Source organism: Simochromis diagramma, unplaced genomic scaffold (genome assembly GCF_900408965.1).
Source record: "Simochromis diagramma unplaced genomic scaffold, fSimDia1.1 OVJJ01000125.1, whole genome shotgun sequence".
In the NCBI taxonomy this organism is placed as follows: domain Eukaryota; kingdom Metazoa; phylum Chordata; class Actinopteri; order Cichliformes; family Cichlidae; genus Simochromis; species Simochromis diagramma.
Window position 1 is genome coordinate 500,336 of NW_024387162.1, and position 20,337 is coordinate 520,672.

Genomic DNA, 20,337 nt, shown 5'->3' on the forward strand with positions numbered 1-20,337 from the left:
TCTCCATCAAACTTTTCAACAGCCAGAAATCAAACATTAGTAATGGAGACATGTTTATTAAAAGGCAGAAACACTCGTTACAGGTTCACAGGCTGCACACTCGACCATGGTCATAGAAAACATTCAGCATCTAGTTCCTCACAGGCTGTTTTAGACTAGCAGCAATGCTAAGCTGGCTTTGGGCTTATCCAGGTGACTTCAGGGCTAATGGTGGGTTTGTTGTTCTATGAAGGCGGTTCACTTCATCGAGGTAACCTATGCTGTGAAACTCCTGCAGGTCAAAGATCAGAGACCAGCAGGTATCACTGAAAACAGTGACACCACACCTGGTCCCCCTGTGTGCAGACAGTCCACAGTGTCGTGAGTAATAAAATAAGGAATACGGATTTTTATAAGCAATAACATATGATCCAAAGACACCTGTGCTCACCTTAGGTTGAAATTGTGTTTTTCTATTGAATCTTTACTGTCAAATCCTTAAACAGCACCAAGTCTGCAGCTAAAAGCCGAAAAAGTAAAACTGTTCCAAGTTTCTGATGAGCTGGATTTGAGTAGGCGAGTCTTCGGAGCACAGAACTGTAGTGTTGACTCCACCACAGGCTGAAGGCCAGCTGCTCTTCCCAGTGTGCATGTGACTGGGCTCGCTCTTAGTATGGTTTGCCTCCCAGTGAAGTAAGCATCTCCAGCCTCTCTGCAGCAGTGGGCATGTCAGGTTTCACACCATCTCTTCTCCTCTGCACCATGATGTTGTGCTGCAAGACAAAGCAGACCAGCCAAAGAAAGCACATCAGATAATTATCAGAACAGCACCTGCTAATAATGACGGCTGAATAAATAGCACGACACCTTCTAACCAAGTCAGTGTGACTGCTCAAGTCTCGCTTGTAAAGGTCACAGTGGGTCTGAGAAAATAACCTCGATGACATCACAATGACATCATGGAGGGCTTTGAGTGCCAAACTGAAATGATTAAATCATCAGTTCAGCTGGTTTCAGAATTATTAACTGATGCATTTAATCAATTCATTACGTGTGTAAGACAGGTCCATCCTATCGCCAGGTATGATGAACAGGTATCCCACAATGCATTTCAAATCACAAGTGGCAGTGCCGCTCTAAACTGTAAGCAACAGGGTGGCTTTAAAAAAAGAAATGATTTCCTGATTCAAACTGATTTCAGTTTGATTAAAGCTGGATCAGTAAATCGCTTTTTAAAGACGGCAGAAACTCAGCCTAAAGCTCACAAAACTATTTCAACAACCAGCAAACGGCTAAAACTGCAAATGACAGCAGGTACACGGCTTCAACACAAACATAAGTGAACCGCCTCAGGCTGGGCCTCAGCGTCAGCTCGTACTGACAACGCTCCTCAAACCCAACGCTGAAAATGACAGACTGAAACAAGTACAGCACACGTACAACCATCAGAGCTCCACCTGTGACAGGCGGAGGGGGTGTTGTGTCCCACTTTATAAGGTGCGGTGCAGCACAGCTCCAAAACCTTTAAAGCACTTCAGCAAATATCCTCCAGCTTTACAAACTGACCACAGGTTTACATTTAGATCGGCGCTCACAGTCCTCTGTACCACAAGAGGACAGTTACCATACCTGTGTGAAACACTTGTGCTGTGGAGTCTGACGTGTGACAGGAGGCTGAAGTTAATTACATTATAGTAATAATAATAATAATAATGTGTCAGTCCCTGTAGGGAAATGACTCCTCTGCATTTAACCCATTCACCCAGTGAAGCAGTGGGCAGCCACCAGTGCAGCACCTGGGGAGCAGTGTGTGCAGACGGTACCTTGCTCAGGGTACCTCAGGGTAGCCGTTCAGTGGATTCGAACCCCCGACCTTCTGATCATGGGGCCACCACTTACCTAGTGAGCTAGTCCTGCTTGTTGATGTGAGCCAATACTAAGAGAACCCCCGTTTGGTGGCCTTTTCTTTGCGCACACACACACACACACACACACACACACACACACACACACACAGGAATGTGAGGAGGACACACTAACAGCTGGTGATGTGTGACCCAGATGTAAACAGATTAGTCATGTGACCACTGCCGTGTGACACAGTAATGATAAACAGTGCACTTCCACAGTTACAAAAGCACGGCTTTGCTGTGACAGTATTCTGAAGGAGTTCACTATCGGGGAGGTTGATCCTTTACTCACACGTGGAGCTGAAACAACAGCAGGCTACTTTCAGTGCTTACATTTGACTGATGCCATTTCACTCTGGCTCCATGGTGTACTGGTTTACAGGTTAGCCTACTGAAAGATTCCCAGTTGATCCCAGACACACAAATCCCTCTATGGTCATGTCCATAAGAGCAACTGAGAAATGTGCCAACTCAAACCTGATGTGACGCGAGATACGACTGCACCACAATAGCGGTCACTGATCATAGCGCTTATGAAAAGACTAAGATGCCCTGCATACTGTTCGCTGCACTCAGTGACCAAACAGTCATTTAGATCCTTACAAACAGAATTGTGGCGATATAATTATGAGGGTATATTGACCACCCTAAAAGTGCAGGATGTCCATTTTATTTGTAGATATGAGCACTTCATGAAGGAGCGTGTTAACCCACGTTTCCATCAGCACCCACTCAGATCAACTCGCCGAGGCTCGCCACGACTCCTGACTGCTTTTTCATTACAACCGAGTACCACCTGACCTGTGTCGTTATTGTCATAGCGACACAACAGCACCCCGTGATATAATTAGTATGTAATATGCTACAACAAAGGCGGACATTGAGCCAATGATACACCCGCTGCTCGGCCTGTAGCTTTGCGTCAGACTCGGGGACCATGGCGATGCCAGGTTTAAAAAAATGTCAGTTTTGGGTTTGTGAAGGAGACGCTGTGATGACTCATCGAGTGACGTCCCTGCCCAGCCAATCGGAGGCCTGCCGTCTGCTGGTGTCACATTTTGGGCTCACCTTGGATTGCTTGGAACCCCGGCCGAGTAGGTACTGAAAAAAAGGACCTGGTAGCAGGTACTCTGACCTAATGAAGCTGTACCGAACTGTGGCCTGGTCTCTGTGCCGGGGGTCCGAGTCTGTCTGAGGGATTCCCTTTCTCCGTTTGTTCCAGGACAAAGCTCTGTTCTCTACTCTTTCATGTCTTTGCTGAACTTGGTGATGTTTCCGTCGTGTTTACAGTGTAAAGTAGCTTTTCTCACTCACTGCAGCCTGCATGCTTCTGCTCAGTGCTGCTGAGTCACGTGACCAGAGGACGGCTAATCACAGCCAATCAGGGAGGAGGGAGCGCAGCCTGCAGGAGAGGAGGTGTTTGCACAGACACGCCAGCTTTCTGAAGGGCGGGAGCCGAACTTAGGACAGAAACAAACTAAAGCATCGATTCCATCCTGTTAGTGTCGATCAGATACCAAAACCACTGATACTGCTGGCAAACGTGTGTTACTCATTACTTGTGGTGCCTTGAGCATCCAGTGGGTGTCACCACTGCAGCATCAAGGATGAAGATCTTTCAAGATCTTTGCCAACAACAAATCGAAACATGAAAACATTACACTCACCCAGTATTTCCTACAGTTCTTATATCTCTGGAAGTAGGTGGAGCACATGCTTTTATCATAGTTGTAGGCATTCAGACACTTCTGGGAGTCATCACTCTCCTGAGAAAAGGAGTATTTCAAAGCACAGGATTAGAAACCCGCAACACTCATGTGCCAGCAGCAGGCACACAGCCGACACAGCGCAGCACGTGACAGACGGCGAGCTTACTTCGATGCAGGGGTTAATGTCCTGGTTCCGAACTTTCCGTGCATTTTGATCCATCTGAATCTGGGTGGATGGAAAGAAACAGGCTAGTTTTTCTCAGAAGCATTTACCTCTTCTCTTTGTGACTCCAGGCAGCATTTTAACATGAACCCATAGACTAGACAGAAAATACAGACATGGTCAATGTCATGTCCCCCACTGGTTAATTATGGGACTGTTTTCAGTGTCATCATTGTAGCTTTTTTTAACTACATGTCACAATTTCCTATCTATACAACCAGAAGTGAGCCGCTGGCTTCCCTGTTTGGATCCATCATCTGTGTCCGTGTCCACTAGAATTAGTTAACTGAACTGAAATAATGATAACACAGTGACTGCACAGGAAGGCAGACGCCTACATAACTGCCTCCTTTTGCCCTACTCAAAGGCCGTTTTTTCCTTTTTCAGTGGCAGACATTGTGATGTATGATGGACGTTTGTCTTGCAGTGAACCAGGCATTCCAGAGGTACTATATCAACACTGGACTGTTACTGTGGGCAACATTTAAAGATCAATACACATTAGCTCACTTTCAATTGTTACATTTTCCACATGACACGTGGTTGTGGTTATTTACTATTGTGCACCAAGAAATCATTCCAGTGCATTTTACTGTAATACACACCCCAAAATGTTTATACTGTGAAGTTCGAGTTTGATGAAACACATCATTATTTATGCCACAGGTCCATTTACAACTTGAGGATATCAAAGATTAAGTTGTGATCAGTTTGGAGACTTTTATATCATGTTTACAGTTTTTCTTAGGATTAAACAAATGAGTGAAATAAAAAGGTGAAACTTCAATAAAGCTGAATGATGTTTGTAGTTTGAAATACATGCCGAATTAAAAAGGCAGTTCTTTCACACACTGTTTGAATGATTCCTGGAGATCGGAAGCGTTAAAAAGAGCACTTGTTATTTAATTAGCAGATTTCCTAACGACGGTTGGTGCAGCTGAGCGTCCTCCCCCAGTACGTTTCTATATTGTATCAAGCAAAAGCTTCTTTAATGTCTCCAAACGGTGCAGAAACTTTGCAGCAGCTCTGAATGTGAGTGGAAAACTCACCATTACCTGAATACGGCGACACAATGTTACAACGTGCCTTCTAGAACCCGGCGTTAGCCTAGCGAGCTGTGCAAGCAGCTAACATCCACTGCAGTGAAGACGAGCCAGCTTTAGGAAACACACAACCAGGCTAGACTCAAAAACCACGCTAGCGCGACTCCGAGCAACACGAAGCTAACTGATAACGCAACCTTCTGTCACCTTACCGCCGCCTCTGGTTACTGCACCGGCGCACCGCGACGTCACCGAGGACTGACGTCAATATGAGCCAATAGACGCTGTAAAAACCTGCAACGTAGAAAGTTAATCCAGCGAGCCAATAGGAATCCTACCCTAACTGTTAGGTTTCGTATCCTTGCAAAACAGGGGCGAAAAGAAGTTTCGGGGATTAACGGCGAGTCCAATTTTTGAGTTTTATTTACAGACAATGTAAGCGACACTAAAGTGAAAACGACAGCGCCTTTCACAAATCAAAAAGCGCCTTGTCGGAACTTTAAATGGGTGTGACTAACTCCAAGTTCGGTTGCATCGCAGCGCATACACAATGGCTGCTCGAAAGAGGAGAAAGCAAACAATTTTCAGGCCCGCCGCGTCTCGCAAAAAATATGAGAAAAAAATTATTAAAAATTCGGAAAATAGTTGAAAGTGAAGAAAAACTCAACAGAAAGGATGATAAAGCGTCCGGGGTAAGTCTGGTGTAAAATAAGGAAACGGTTACTCAGTTCTTCAATTAAAATATCGGGGTTATTTAAATTATGAGCGGGGTGAGCTGGGGAAAAAGTTAGTGTTAATCAGTACCCAGCTTTGGACCACAGAGAAAACCAAGGCAGGGCACAAGGACTGAGAAATGTCAAATCAGCGGTGTCACTGCTGATATTAGTGTGACGGTGCGTGTTCACGAATATTAAAGATCCCACGAAGCAGTGGTGTGAAGGATACTTGAGGAAAGTTGAACACTTGGTTTATTTTTCTAATATAATAACAATGGCAGTGCCGTGAGCCCCGTCACGAACAGGCGCGCTGAGGAATAATGTTCGTTTCCTCCCCGCGGACTTCACTTTAGCGCACGCAGTGTCAACATTCGTGTCGGTTCAAGCATCTCCTCACAAAACCGTAGCGGCGACACGAGCGTGCAGCGGCCGCACTGACATTTTGTCTGCGGCCGTGTACTGTATGGCGTTTTCCCCTCCGCGCTATTGATCACAGTGTGACACAGAAGCTCGCGTCCCGAAACAAGCGGCTCCGTTTCTTATCGATAAAGTAGAAAATGGAGGGAGAACTAATGCGGCAGCGCCGAGCGACCCAGCGTGTCGCATAGTGTCTTTAAAGTTACCGTGGCTCAGTGTGATTTGTGTGGCAGGTTCACACTTCGTGGGCTGTTAATGAAATGTGTGCCTGTCGCTGTTCCACCGTGCACAGCCGGTCATATGTCAGGCTACGGTGCCTTAAACGTGAAGCTTCCACAGACTTGTTCGGTGCTGTCCAATCAGGAGCCAGTCTGTCTGTACCTGTCTCACATACATTAAAGCGGAGCCTGCGTGAACGCTTCTGCGACGCGACGCTTTGAACCCGCCCGTAGTTCCGATGTGCTGCTTAAAGAGACTGCAGAGACACCGCTGTCCAACCCGGTTCATCAGATTAGGAACTGATTAAAGTTTAGGGAAATTCTGAGAATTTAAATACGGGTATAACCGGATCCTAAATCAGCCAAAAAGTAACTTTCTGCTTTGCTTGTTTCTGTACAATTCACCAAGTTTAAAGCGGTTTATTCTTTCTGATCAGACGGAAACGATTTCATTTGTTTTTCATTTACAGATGAAGAGTTCTGTGTTGGAATGAGACACATTTGGTTTCCTTTTGCTTCTAAGAATAAAGATTATTCCAAGAGTATAAATTCATTCAGACCTTCAGAGATTAAAGCAAAGAGCTGCTTAAAGAATAATAATGATAATAATAATAATACATTTTATTTGAAAGCACCTTTCAGAACACTCAAGCACACTGTGCACAGAAGAATCTATCCACACTTTCACTAAAACATGAATCAATGCTTCAAAGTTTTACCAAACAGGCACAAGTAGTGACCGTAGTAACAATTAATCATGTTGCTAAAGAATACTGATACTAAGTAGATACATTTGTAACTTCTCTAAAATAAACAGTTATACATAAAAAATGTCCTTTCCCTCCCCCTTTTTTGATGTTTTCTTATGGTTTTTGTTTTTTTTTATAAACATTAAAAGTTCTTCTGCTAATTCTTAATTATTACAAAATAACCGAGCATTTCCTGTGTAGTTATTTGGAATCATTTAGTGAATATTTTCAGCTCATAAGTTAAACGAAATTCTAAATGTGTTTAATTATAGAGGTATCAGCCCCAAACCATCATCCGGTGCAAGGAGTGATGCAGTGTCTTTATTTATCAGTGTTTTTATTTTCGAAGGTTTTATTGTGCTGCGTGAACTACTTTGCAGATCAGGCAAAATTTAATTTGACACAAAATAATTGTATTTTTTCTTTGGTCAAAAATGGATGAAAATGCAAGATGTGATCTGTTTGTGTGCACTGAACAACTCTTCTCTTTGTCTGTGTTTGAAAACTAATTTAGAATTTGAATAGAATGTCCAACAGAATAGTTTTTATTTTTAATAGTTTGAAATACACAGTTAAATATTTCACACTAAGGAGATTTTATTTCTTTTTTGTAGATTCCAGCAAGTTGGTTAACTGGGGAAAGTAATGGTGTGTGAGATTGTGTAATTAGAAAGAGAAGGGCTGTCGGTGTTAGCTACTGATCCTGAAGGATTCAGTGCACCTCACCGCATCAGCAGCAGGACAGCTTCATGTACAGGGCTTAGCTGGTGGACCCTGCACACAGAAATAAGACCTTTCTCTGTTTAAAGAAATGTAAGCAAATAAACTAAAATAACCACATCTTTGTTTTATGTTACATTCTTTTAAATGACAAAGTACACATGCATGTGTGTCACGTTATTAGTATTATTAGATCGATCTATATATACTTCTGTAAGGTTGGATAAGACCATGTTCCCTGTGTGTTACATCACCTGTGATTAAATCGAAATGTTGGCCCATTTTTGTCTAACGTAGGATTTCAGCTGCTGCTTGCTTCAGACGCTGTTGATATGATTTAAATACCTGGACTGCAGGGAGACAAGTCTGACAGACGGTTCAGTTGGGATTATCTTGGTATAACAAACAGAGCTTTCCCTGAAAAAGACGTGTATGAAAGTTTCTCTTGCCATGTCACTAATTCCCCTTCACATCATGACTGCTAAACTCTGCACTAGTTAAAAAGACCAATGGTCTGACTCCTCTTTAGCCCGTAGGACACAAAAGAATTAAAAATACAGATGAGTCAAACCATGAGACAGTTTTCCACTTTGCCAGGCTTCAGGTCCACTGGTTGTTTTTTCCAAATAAAACAATTATTAGATCTAATTATAGTTAAATTATTGATCACAGCTCAGCCATCTGGTGCCACTGTGGCCAATGAAAGGGCTGCCCACTGGGGTGGTTCTTTTCTACATGACCTACAAAAATATTTAAATAAATGATTTTGTGGTCAGAGGTTTCTGTGCACTTACAAAGACATGATTGTACAGCACACATCTTTGATGGCTTTAACAAGCAAGAACTGAGTGCACACGTTTGAATTTGTTTTGGATTTGCATCCCTGCTGATGGGTCGACAGAACCCATCAGGCCCAGAACTTGATGTTAGTGATGGAGTGACAGGTCGTGTCCCTTTGCCAGCATAAAGGACTCGACTGACCAGTACTGTCCAAGGAGCTCAGTCAACATCTAAGGAGAAGAATTACACGTGTTGGGAAGGTCTCTTGGAGCCATATCTAAACAGCTGCATATTCCTAAATCTTCACCATTCTAACAATATTATATCAGTGCAAATTATTCTGTATGTCACCACTTTGCCCAAGTCTGGAAGAAGACCCCAACTATCACTTTAAGATGAGAGGAAATTGGTTGGGAAGTTCAGGAAGAACACAGGAACCACCAACCACCAAACCTGCCATGAACTGGAAACTGATGGAACTCCATGGCAACAAAAAAGAAGCTTGTGCTCCAAAATCACCGTCTTCAGCCCGAGTTGAAATTTCCAATTCCCCATATGGACAAGCAAAATGGGGTATTTGGCCGCAACGATGACGTATGTTTGGAGAAGTAAGGCTTTCAAACCCAAGAACACTGAGCTCATACGATGGAATAATAAAGACAGATTTTCAGCTTCACCTCAAACCAGCAGCTTGGAGACGATTGGCTCATCAGAATTTCTTTTAGAATAGCTAAAGTGGGCCAACACTCAGCTTCTGGAATGGCTTTCCCTAACATCTACCTCAACCTTAGTGAAAATATTTGCACTATACATAAAAGTAAGGTTTGGACATGGAAACCACTTATTTTAAATGAACCAATTATCACGAGTAGTCCATTGTATACATTTGAGACGGTGTGTAAGACTTTCGCGCAAATCCAAAAGAAATTCAATTTGCACCCATGTTTTCAGTTCAGAAGGGGCTACCAATCTAAACTGGTCATGGTTTCTGATTTGGGGGACAGGAAGAGGGTCCAATTATCCAGTTGAGGGTTACTGGGGCCTGGAGTCTATTCCAGCTGCCATAGGGTGAGAGCTGGGTGCATCTTTCACCAGTATTTTGCAGGATGAGTGTAATGTGCTTATTAGTCACCAGTTTGACATCATTTGCAGGAGTTATCCCTGTTTCTATGTTGATGTATTTTCACTGCAGGTCGTTATTGGAGCTCCTGCCGTGTTACAGCCTTGTCCTATACTGAAGCTCTGACGATATTTCTGCCCTTTCTCTCCCTCTCTCACAGACCCCTGTGTCCAGGCAGTGCTGAACACATAAAACTGGACAGAATAATCACATCAGTACTAGTCCGGCGCCGTGCATCGGTCCATGTAGCTGGTCAGCCTTAGGGTGCCATGGCCACGGGAACCCAGGGCCACCGTGACCAAGTCCTGGACAAAGCCAAGCTTGCAGTACCTCTGGGGAGGCGCAAGAGAGCAGAAGGCAAGCTGAAGAAGAATTTCCCTTGTCAGGAGTGTCAGAAGGCTTTCAACAGTCTGGAGAAGTTGAAGGTGCACTCATACTCTCACACAGGAGAAAGACCCTACCGCTGCTCCCACCCTGAATGCACCAAGGCTTTCGTCTCCAAATACAAGCTGCTACGGTACAGACAAGCAGCAGTACATAACAGGCTGCAACATGTTGCTTTCTCTTTGCACTTTTGGTAACGTAATGTTGTGTAGTGGTCAGATTGATGTGTTGAATTCTAGTTTGTTGTGTTTATGTGTAAAGCATGCCTACTTTAAACATGATTGCAACAATTGTGAGTGCTCATAGAATGTGTCTGTGTTCCAAGGCATATGGCAACTCACTCACCAGAAAAAAACCACAAGTGTTCATACTGTGAGAAAATGTTCCACCGTAAGGATCACTTAAAGAATCACCTACATACTCACGATCCACACAAGGAGGCATTCACTTGTCAAGAGTGTGGCAAGAGCTACAACACGAAGCTGGGTTTCAAACGCCACCTTGCCCTCCATGCTGCCAACAGTGGAGACCTCACCTGCCAAGTGTGCCTGCAGCCATTCCCCAGCACTGGGGTTCTTCTGGAACACCTCAAAACACATGCTGGCAAGTCCTCCGGTGGGACCAAGGAGAAAAAACATCGTTGCGAGCATTGCGAGCGGCGGTTTTACACCCGTAAAGACGTGCGACGGCACATGGTAGTGCACACCGGACGCAAAGACTTCCTCTGTCAGTACTGCGCCCAGCGTTTTGGAAGGAAGGACCATCTGACGCGTCACATGAAAAAGAGCCACGCTCGGGAACTGCTGAGGGTTAAAACTGAGCCAGGCGATTCGCTGGAGCCCGTCGTCTACGACTTGGCGTCTGGGAGCGTAAAGGGGGAGCTCCCGGGAATGCTGACGCCAAGACTGCACCAGCTGAACGTGTACACAGGCCCCGTCCTCGACACCGAGCCCTTCTCCAGTCCCACACATCCCTTTTCTTTAAAGTACCCACTGGGCTCCAACTTTACCTCATACGCCGTGTCCTCACAGGAGCGGGAGCAGAATCTTAAGGGAGACCTGGAGACCTACCTGATGGAGCTGCAGAGCAGTATGCCATCCTCTGCCTCTGAAGCCCAAGAAGCCCAACTCTCCTCCTCCAAACTTGAGTTGGTTCCTGAAGTGGGTGTGCTGGAGGAAGCCAATGAGGAGATGTCCCTGTCCAAAATGTCCACATCAGTAGCAGCACCTGCAGGCGACTCTTTGGCCTTATCTTCCTCTCTAATGGATTTTTCACAGCTTTTCAACTTCCTGCCGCTCAACGGGCCTCCGTACAATCAGGTAGGGGGCAGTGGGGGGCAGGGTGTCACTTTTCTACCCAATGAAGAGCCTGCATCTCTAGTTCAGCTGCCCTCTCAGGCTGCCACGGGCTCAGAGGCTGCTGAGAGTCCACTTCAGGGGCTCTCCTCCTCCTTCATATCCAACCTGAGCACTCCAACCACACTGCCCCGCTTCCACCAAGCTTTTCAGTGACCCCAGTACATCCGGCACATGCCACTCACAAACACTGACACACATGTAGAGCTGCATGCCCATATTAAACGCCATACAAGATGCAAGTGACTGAAGAAATTGGCACATCTGTCCATTCATGATACCAGCAGACACTAACCTGACAGGAGACACAGCACTGACAGCAGCACACTCGCACCACACAGCCAGGCCAGCTTTCTGATGATGAGGGTTTGTTTTGGGCCAAATGTAAGTTATTCTCTTTTAGAGTCTTGTTTTTTTTGCCTCGGGCAGTTTAAAAAAGAAATGAATAAAATCCTGATCTGTCTGTGATTACAGAGACTTCAGATGCATGCTGGTTACCACATGAAGCAGTCGTGCTCAGACTCAAACCATTCTCTCTGTAGCTCATTAATAAGCTTGATGCAAACATTAAAGGGCTGCTTTGCATAACAACATGAACAGAGCTGACACTGAGATGATTCACATGGATAAGTGTTACGACTCAGACACTTGATTGACTTTGTTATACATGCGTACAGTTCTTCATATAGCACTTTGGATTTTCTGGTCTTCAAAGATCGTTATATGTGATAAGATTTAAAGAGCATCCGTAGTTTTGAGGGTTTCTGTTTAGGAGCCAAAGTATAACAGGAGGTTTTTGGGAGCCATGATGGTTCGTTTATTTCTAATTAAAGTAGAACTGAACTTTTCTTTTTTGACTGTACTCGAGTGAGCAGCCAGGTGCTTTACTGTGTCATACATTTGCACTGTCAGTAGTAAGACCATGTGCTCAGCGCGTGGCCCAAAGCCCAGTTTCAGCCATAGGCAGTATAAAACATGGACTCCAGGTCTGAAACCTGAAGCCAGTGCAGAAGTGCCTTAAACCTGCATCTTAAATGACCAACAGATGGTGAGAGCTGTGTTTGCAGTAACGGCCTCTGAGCTCTTGATCTGTGCTCTCTTTCAAAAAACTCAGCTTTGTGTTTGGTGAACTTGTGTTTCTATGATCTGGCATCACTGTGTGATGTTTGTCCTGACAGGTGCCATAGAAATAAACTGTAACTGTGTTCTGGTCCTATAGACGTGGAGACCCTGAATCTCACTCACGTGACATCTGTAAAGACTTCCTGCTGGGTTTTATATGCTCAGTTACTCATTTCAGGTTGCATTGAATTAAAAAATGACAGTATTGTGTTTAAAAGGATTATCTGTGATATGCTCATTGGCTAAAGACGTGTGATTCACAAGTTGTTAGCCAATGAACGCGTGGCTTCACTGTCAGACCTGCCCCTCTGTCACATCGTGTCCACCTTTTATACTGTCTGTAGTTCCAACTGCTCCTGAGCTTACTATTGGAAGGTGGGAAGCATGTGCAGTCTTACTGGAGCACAGTTTGCTCTCAGAGCTCAGACAGGAAGTTGACAGAACAGTACAAACATGTTGTTGATGGATCCATTAAAGTGCTGGTTCATTCACACTATTATACACAAAGTTACTGAGGAGCAGTATTACAGTTGTCCACCAAAGTTTCCATTTAACTGTATCATTCAGTGTTGCCTGCAGTTCACAGCAGTACCTCCTTCTTCTTTTTAAAGCAAACATTTCTTTCTCACAGTTTCAGAGTAAATTAGCCAGTGTGCCTCTGGCTGCTGAAAGCACATCCATCAGTTTCTTTGCATCGTAAGTGTTATCAGCTGTTCTACTGACACCGAATTCATCATCAGTCAGCTTCACTCATCACGTCACTGCTACGAAGCTCTGTAGGCGCATCTAGAATAACTGGGAATGAACCCTCATAACCTGCTCAGTGTTTGGAAGTCGGGCCTTTGGACTTACCAGAGTTTCTGCATTGGTTACCTGTAATCTGTGGTCTGATCACAGTTTCCACACTGACAGTCCAGTAACACCAGAAAGTGAATTTTGGATGAGTTATCAGAAAATGACCAACAGTGACACAGTCCCATCCACGTGTCACCCACCCTCTCTGTCAGGGTCTGTGCTGCTGAGTTGGGGTCAAAAACAGACTATTGAGTAGAAAAATAGTTTCACAATTGGTCATAGTGACAGTGGTACCCCAGTGGAGCTTCCTGGATGCTGCCGCTGTCCCTTCAGTTGCTACTGTAGTTCCTGTTGTCTTTTGCACAGACTAACCTGACTCTAGGCTGTGAAGTTTAAGTGACCCATGTTTCCTCAGTATCTGGTATCTAAGACCTGAGGAGGCAAAACGGCCCTAAACCGTGATAATGTGTCATAAAGTATCTTCAGCTGCTTCCTTCTTTCAGGGGGCTGCCACAGCAGATGGACCCACATGTTTCATTTGGCACTAATGTCACACTGCACCCACATTTATCTGGGACGGCCACTGTGCAAGGTTGGACCACCAGAGACTGGGTTTCTCCCAGTCTCAAACCAGTTTCATGTGTAGGTGAAGATGTTAACCCCTACAACATGACTGATTGATGATTATGACATACAGAGAGATCAGACCACATGTTGGGTATTCAACACAGAAATGCTGGGAGTTTCAAATGTTACCATTGATGAACCATCAAACTGCAGGCATCACTTCTAATGTTTTTCCCTTTGACTGACATTCATCCTCATATCTTACGAATAATAAGGTCCAATTCAGTCATTTAAAATGTTAACAAAGCAAACAGGCTTTGTGATCTCTGAACAAAGAGCTAAACACACTGCTGATACAACTGTGACATGAAGGCTTTATGGTTTTTACTGGTTACTCTGTCACATCCTGGCTGTCGTTCCATTTTTTAAAAGGCTGTTGAGCATTTTCTTAAGTTGTGAAGTGTGACTTGAAGGGAACGTTTCACAGTGTTGTGCAAACCCAGCATCCCCTGAACAACCTTTAAAACAACTACAGCTGACAAATAGATCAGTTTGATGGTCAGGCATTAGTCGTACATTAGTCTCTGCTGACTACATCTATGAAGATCCGAGCACTAAAACAACATCCCGGGAGACGTAGCTGTGTTTACTGTGACAGTGTGTGAAAATAACTGAAATGCTGTTTATAAGGAAACATCTTACTGCAGTGCTTAATTGGTCTTTACAGATGAAACCAGTTCTTTGACATTTAGTCCTAAAACCTGCCTCTGAGGTGAAAACCTGTGTGCAGCATGTTAGACTGAAACAGTTCTGCTCCTGTATGATCGTTCAAATGAAAGGATTCACAGCTCTGGTCCTTGACGTCACAGATCGTCACAGTTCATCCACACAGTGCTTTTCATTTATGTAGAAACCTCAAATCCTGGACAAAGAAAGTCAAATTGGTAGATGTTAACTCATGGAGTGTTTTTGGATCTTTAATTATAACGATTTTGAATTGTTTTGTATTGAAATGTGGTTTCTTTAAATTCTTTGATCAAAAGGATGACTTCTCACAGAGCGGGCTGATGTGGCTGATGCTCGGTCAGAAGCAGCAGGCAGTGAGTGGGAGCTCCACTCTGCCTCAGCTCCAGGTGCCTAAATCGGCTGGTTCTCGTGACATGGTTCAGAATAGCATCAGATCTCAGCTGAACAACAAGTGTTCCAGTCATATAAATCAGACACAGCTGATGCATCGTCGTCCATGTTAGCTGTTGGTTCTCTTGACCTTTGGAGTGAAAGATGCTTAACCTCCTAGGACCTGCCGTCCACATGTGTGGACATCACATTTTGGGTTATTTAGACCAAAATACTCAATTTTGCTCTACAAGGGCCTGATATCCTTTTACGAGGACATTATGCTGCTACTGTTCTATCAAAATTTTAGACGAATATCCTCATGTGTGGCTCTTATTTTTCTTAAAAACAAAAATAAGGTAAAAAAAAAAAATCTGGTAATTCTCTGTTTTTACATTCATCGGGTCCCAATCAGCCCAAATATCAAAGAGAAATTAAAAATGCTGCCGTGGAAGAGTTCGGGTCTTAGCAGGTTAAAGATCTTGACAAATGGATAAGAGCTCACCTTGTGCCAGCTTGTAGTCACACTTTGAAGCATCACGGTGTCGGACTGTAGTCCACACAGTAACTATGTGACAACATGAACTCGTGCTGCTGGCAGACCTAAGTGGCCGGGCGTATTCATCTGTAATTCTTGATTTCATTCAGGAATCATTCAAGTGTGACTGAAACTGTAGATCAGCTGGCTGCAGACATACAGGCTACAGGCCGCAGGCGTCATCTTCATTTCCTGGACGTGAAGTCCCAAAGACGATGCTCTCGGTTGGATTTCTGAGTTTTGTACATAACTGAGTATGGAGTCGATTCAAAGATGTTCACGAACACATTTTCTCTCCATCTGCATGAATGCATTGATGGCGTGGAACATAGCTGGCAGTGCGCTCCATGTTTGTGTCCAGTATGAAGGAAGCACCGTACACCCCATGGCGTACTGGTTCCAGTTAGAGTGGTGATGTGTAGACAGAGAAACGCTGTGGGGTTAGGGTACGTCACCACTCGTCACTTTGACGTGCTTTTGAGTTTCTCTGAGGTTTTTTCATTTGAATGAAGATTTCTTCTTCATGGACATGTTTCTGATTAATGGGGGGAAATGTATGTATTTGAGTAATGCCTGTGTATTTGTGCCCTGGACTAAATTGACATATCCAAACCGTATTAGCTCGTATGTTACTCTGTCACCAAAGTTTGGTTGATGGGCCACAGCAAACTGACAGATGGGAAAGTGTTCCCACCCCACACCGAATCTACTAAACAAGCATTGAGTCTTGTTTAAACTGCTGTTTCCAAGGTCAGTAACGATGGTTCATGCTCATCACTGTGGCTTCTGTTGTAAATGAGAGGTATAAATATGTCGTTTCATATTTCTTGTAGCTGGATATGAATTGTTTTTCGTTTGGTTGGAGTCTTTTTTAAACTCTGGTATCAAGCAGTTACAGCACAGACAAGTCTGCTTCATGTTTGTTGCTTTCACCACTTCCACGAGCGTCAGCCACACCTGCCCTGAAGGTGAATAGATGGGATTTAGTGCGATAGCGTCAGCACGTTCTTGTATGGTTTGACTCCGTGTAGCTGTGTGCATGCCCTGCCTGCAGGGGGCTGACAGCCATAAACAAATCTTATTTCATCCAGTGAACCTGTCTGGACACCTGATCCCTTTGAAGAGCTACTGGGCTGCGCACTCTACAGAAAATGTGAATTTCACAGAAATTGAGTCGTCACTTCCCTTCCACCACATAGGTTAGCATTTCCACACACACGTGTGGTGACTCGCCTGATGCCTGTATAACCCAATAGTGTTATAATTTACCTCACTGTTCTTCTTTGAGCTCCAGAATTCTGAGAATAATGACAGAAAGTGCCCGTCTCCTTTGTGAGTGAGCAGAGATGAACACCAGTGGAAACCATATTTCTGTAGCTCGTGTGAAACGTGGAGCTGAGTTCTGAATGTTCCCAACCTTTATGGAAGTTTGCTCTTTGGATCTTGTGAATGTTTGTGGTTTTACAAGAGATGTTAGCAAGCCGCTCTTTTTTATTAGCACTTTTTGTAAATGGGATGCGTTTATTTCCTGCAGCATCGAGTCTTTTATTACAAATGTATAGATTCTATATTTAGCTCTTTTAGAGAACAATAACATGTAAATACAATATAAATGTTTTATTTTTGCAGGTACAATTTTTGACAGTGTTTTTCCTATAAAGTGTCATTTTTGCTTTACTTGCACAATTGCTCTGTGTTTCTCATTGAGGCCTCTTGCTTTGCAGCTTTGACTTAATTGGTCTCCTTTGACCGTTCGTACGCTGCTTTACGTCAGAGTGTACCGTGGTGAAGCTGAAACGAAGCTACTTAACAATATCACTGTGTCACAGAGTGTTTAGATGTTCCAAAAATAAGATGTTCCAATAACTCCATGAGTGTGTCCTCTTCTGTCATTTTTACACCTCGGTGTGGTACATTACTTGATTTCCTCGTGGTCTCTGTCTGAAAGCTGCAACTATGTGATGTAAAACTCTTATGGACTGTACGACAGATTCCAGGTACAGAGAAGCAATAACAGTGGCTCAAAGCTGATTACAAGTATTTTAGAGTGTGTGTGTGTGTGTGTGTGTGTGTGTGTGTGTGTGTGTGTGTGTGTGTGTGTGGTCCTGGCACGTGCTGAGGCAGGAGATGCTCTTCAATGAGAGGCACAGACCAATTCAAACTTCTTTATAAGCTTCAATGGTACCAGTGAACTTTATTGAATGTTATGAAAAAACACTGCAATATATTTTGGTATTGGATCAAGCTGCTAACATACTTCTAAAGCTCCTTAAGGTGCTACAGACCTCCTCACTTTCTCTTCAGATGTATCGTTTGTACAAAGTATCCCGTGTAGCTGAACAGTTGGCATGTGTGTGCCTAGTCGTACTTTATAGCTTCATATATTTTCTTGTACTGTGACTTTTGTAGTCTTTGCCTTTAATATAGCCCCCCCCCCCCCCCGCACTCACCTGCGTGTGAGCGTCCACAGACTGAGTTGTGTTGGGAGGTTACGCTGATGCTGGGAAACTGATAGCAGTGAGCTGCATCCAGCCACATTTAAAAACAGCATCCTGTGACGATGATCGACTCGTCGCAAATTCTTAATGTTCTTCATATTTTACTTTTTTTTTACTTTTACATTTATCTTACAAACTACTGTTGTATTTTTATAGGCAAAGTATCACCTAAACACACAAATACATATACAGCTCACACTTGTCTGTGTGTGTTTATAGGTTGTGTAAAATAAATGTTAATGCTGCAGCTTTGACATCATCCAAAGAAGCAGATTATTTATTGCCTGGCAGAATAACCTGATTTCATTCACATATGTTGCTGCTATAATAGAAGAGCTGCAGTTGACAACTCCGATGTTTTATTCAATGTAATAAAAGAAATCAAACATCAGAGAAGAATCCAGCTCGTCTGTTTTCAACCTGTCACTCTGAGAACTTTGTTACAGTAACTCACAGTAACACACAGTAACTCACAGTAGCTCACAGTAACACATAGTAACTCACAGTAACACATAGTAACTCACAGTAGCTCACAGTAACACACAGTAACTCACAGTAACACATAGTAACTCACAGTAGCTCACAGTAGCTCACAGTAACACACAGTAGCTCACAGTAGCTCACAGTAACACACAGTAACTCACAGTAACACATAGTAACTCACAGTAACTCACAGTAGCTCACAGTAACACACAGTAACACACAGTAACTCACAGTAACACACAGTAACTCACAGTAGCTCACAGTAACACATAGTAACTCACAGTAGCTCACAGTAACACATAGTAACTCACAGTAACTCACAGTAGCTCACAGTAGCTCACAGTAACACATAGTAACTCACAGTAACTCACAGTAGCTCACAGTAGCTCACAGTAACTCACAGTAACACACAGTAACACACAGTAACTCACAGTAGCTCACAGTAACACACAGTAACTCACAGTAACACACAGTAACACACAGTAACACACAGTAACTCACAGTAACACACAGTAACTCACAGTAACTCACAGTAGCTCACAGTAGCTCACAGTAACACACAGTAACTCACAGTAACTCACAGTAGCTCACAGTAACTCACAGTAACACACAGTAACACACAGTAACACACAGTAACTCACAGTAGCTCACAGTAACACATAGTAACTCACAGTAGCTCACAGTAACACATAGTAACTCACAGTAACTCACAGTAGCTCACAGTAGCTCACAGTAACACATAGTAACTCACAGTAACTCACAGTAGCTCACAGTAGCTCACAGTAACTCACAGTAACACACAGTAACACACAGTAACTCACAGTAACTCACAGTAACACACAGTAGCTCACAGTAACACACAGTAACACACAGTAACACACAGTAACTCACAGTAACACACAGTAACTCACAGTAACTCACAGTAGCTCACAGTAACACACAGTAACTCACAGTAACACACAGTAACACACAGTAACTCACAGTAACACACAGTAACACACAGTAACTCACAGTAACACACAGTAACTCACAGTAACTCACAGTAACACACAGTAACACACAGTAACTCACAGTAACACACAGTAACTCACAGTAACACACAGTAACTCACAGTAGCTCACAGTAACACACAGTAACTCACAGTAACACACAGTAACTCACAGTAACACACAGTAACACACAGTAACACACAGTAACACACAGTAACTCACAGTAACACACAGTAACTCACAGTAACTCACAGTAACACACAGTAACTCACAGTAACACACAGTAACTCACAGTAACACACAGTAACACACAGTAACTCACAGTAACTCACAGTAACTCACAGTAACACACAGTAACTCACAGTAACACACAGTAACACACAGTAACTCACAGTAGCTCACAGTAACTCACAGTAACACACAGTAACTCACAGTAACTCACAGTAACACACAGTAACTCACAGTAACTCACAGTAACACACAGTAACTCACAGTAACACACAGTAACTCACAGTAACTCACAGTAACACACAGTAACACACAGTAACTCACAGTAACTCACAGTAACACACAGTAACACACAGTAACACACAGTAACACACAGTAACTCACAGTAACTCACAGTAACACACAGTAACACACAGTAACACACAGTAACTCACAGTAACACACAGTAACTCACAGTAACTCACAGTAACACACAGTAACTCACAGTAACACACAGTAACTCACAGTAACTCACAGTAACACACAGTAACACACAGTAACTCACAGTAACACACAGTAACTCACAGTAACACATAGTAACTCACAGTAACTCACAGTAACACACAGTAACTCACAGTAACACATAGTAACTCACAGTAACTCACAGTAACACACAGTAACTCACAGTAACTCACAGTG

At 43.5% G+C, this 20,337-nt stretch overlaps 2 protein-coding genes across 6 annotated transcripts; one reads left to right on the top strand and one right to left on the bottom strand.

Annotated features, from left to right (window-relative positions):
• Positions 1-40: 40 nt before the first annotated feature.
• On the bottom strand, positions 41-6,474 carry chchd7 (coiled-coil-helix-coiled-coil-helix domain containing 7). 4 transcript variants are annotated; one of them, XM_040048833.1, is made up of 4 exons: positions 6,204-6,474; positions 3,765-3,824; positions 3,557-3,655; positions 41-752 (listed from the first exon to the last, which is right to left on the bottom strand). In XM_040048833.1, exons 2-4 carry the CDS (start codon positions 3,816-3,818, stop codon positions 648-650), a joined length of 258 nt encoding a protein of 85 aa, XP_039904767.1. In that variant the 5' UTR covers positions 3,819-3,824; positions 6,204-6,474; the 3' UTR covers positions 41-647. The 4 variants fall into 4 exon arrangements, with proteins under 4 accessions (XP_039904767.1, XP_039904766.1, XP_039904765.1 ...); XM_040048832.1 differs by lacking the exon at positions 6,204-6,474 and adding an exon at positions 5,077-5,140; XM_040048831.1 differs by lacking the exon at positions 6,204-6,474 and adding an exon at positions 4,877-5,070.
• plag1 (pleiomorphic adenoma gene 1) lies at positions 5,242-14,561 on the top strand. 2 transcript variants are annotated; one of them, XM_040048824.1, is made up of 3 exons: positions 5,242-5,299; positions 9,745-10,101; positions 10,294-14,561. In XM_040048824.1, exons 2-3 carry the CDS (start codon positions 9,854-9,856, stop codon positions 11,477-11,479), a joined length of 1,434 nt encoding a protein of 477 aa, XP_039904758.1. In that variant the 5' UTR covers positions 5,242-5,299; positions 9,745-9,853; the 3' UTR covers positions 11,480-14,561. The 2 variants fall into 2 exon arrangements, with proteins under 2 accessions (XP_039904758.1, XP_039904757.1); XM_040048823.1 differs by lacking the exon at positions 5,242-5,299 and adding an exon at positions 5,312-5,556.
• The last annotated feature ends 5,776 nt before the right edge of the window (positions 14,562-20,337 follow it).